At 60.1% G+C, this 1,502-nt stretch overlaps 1 protein-coding gene across 1 annotated transcript; it reads left to right on the forward strand.

The window, feature by feature from the left end:
- Window positions 1-1,191, forward strand: PHYSODRAFT_400345 (hypothetical protein; the record flags this gene model as incomplete). Its single annotated transcript, XM_009516086.1, has 1 exon — window positions 1-1,191. A coding segment is annotated over one exon (1,191 nt), but the record flags the coding sequence as incomplete, so codon positions are not given.
- Window positions 1,192-1,502: the final 311 nt, after the last annotated feature.

Genomic DNA, 1,502 nt, shown 5'->3' on the forward strand with positions numbered 1-1,502 from the left:
CTGGCCGCGTTGGCAGCCAGGCTGCAGGCGTCGGAAGTCGCGCGTGCGCAGGAACGTGAGTCTGCTCAGAATATCCAGCGTTTCCATGTGGGACAGATACGCGACCTTCAAGCAACATCTGCCCAAGCTCAACCTGAACGGGGAACATCCGACCCTAATCGGGCAACTCCCATACAAACGGGAAGTGACAACCCTGAACGGGCAACGGGCGTAATCACGGGAAACGCAACGGTCGCAGGTACACAACCGGGACAGAAGAACACGACCGAAGCCGACTGGGAACATCTACTGCCAACACTGCCGGGAGTCTACGTCGCGCGTCTAGCAAGGACTCTGAGGCCGACCGTGGTGAAAAATGAGCCGGCCGCAGTTAATGCGGCACACCGATCTACTACGGCAACGCAGGTTGCCCCGACGGGGACCTCCCGTCCAGGGACCAAAACGACGGTGAAGAAGGAGCCAACGGAGCCAAAGAAGGACCCGCCCAGGAAGGACGAACGCAGGAAGGACGATCGCAAGAAGGCGTCACGCAAGGGGCGCCGCCGGGTTCGCGACTCGTCCCCGGATTCGAGCTCCAGTTCCTCGAGCTCGGATGATGATAGCTCCAACTCGGACGACAGCCTGGACGACGAGGACGCTACACCGACCGTGGGATCAACTACGGTTGGGGATGGCAAGACCTCCTGGACGTTCCGCCCGTATGTCAACTCCAGCACGCTAGGGCAGTTCGATGAGAAGGCCCCGCTTGAAGATCGACGTACCTGGTGGGAGAAGTTAACCAATATCTCCGTCCAGGGTGGTTGGTCCGACCAGACCAAGGTTCGAGAGCTCAAGATGAAGTTGTCACCTGCCGCCCGGAATTGGCGCGGCCAGCTGGGGAAGCACGTCCAGAGCAATTGGAAGCGCTTCGTCCAGGAGTTCCGTCGCAAGTACCTGAAGCTCCGGACGTCGGAGTCTGAACGGTATTATACCATGCGACAGAAGACGTCTGAGACCCCGATGGAGTTCTTCTACAGGCTGAACGAGGCTGCGGTCAAGGCGGGGATCAAGTACCGGAAGTCCAAGAAGGAGCGCAAGCAACATGTCAAGCGTTTCCTGAAGAATCTCCGGGACTCCCAGCTGAAGGCCATCCTGGCTAACCAGAAGGATCGCAGCCTGGACGACCTCGACGGCATCCTGGAGCAACAGGAGGACCTGAACCTGGATGGGGGTTATGATACGCCACCGCCCAGGCGGGACTTCCGAGCGGGCAACATCCAGGATTCCCATTTCAAGCCGAGACGCCGCCCGTTTGTGGCAACTTCGGACGGGGAGTCCGGCTACGAATCTGAAGGTCGGGTGCGTTTCGAGGATGAAGTCGAAGAAGCCAAGTCGTCCCAAGCGGAGTCGAAGGAGTCCAGCCGGAGTGCCCCGGCTGAGGTGCCGCCAAATGCCCCAACCGTTGCGCAGATCCCGGAGCCCGAGCTCCGCCAGGCTATCTTCAAGGCGATCGAGCAGAGTGG

This window comes from Phytophthora sojae (assembly GCF_000149755.1).
Source record: "Phytophthora sojae unplaced genomic scaffold PHYSOscaffold_1, whole genome shotgun sequence".
In the NCBI taxonomy this organism is placed as follows: domain Eukaryota; phylum Oomycota; class Peronosporomycetes; order Peronosporales; family Peronosporaceae; genus Phytophthora; species Phytophthora sojae.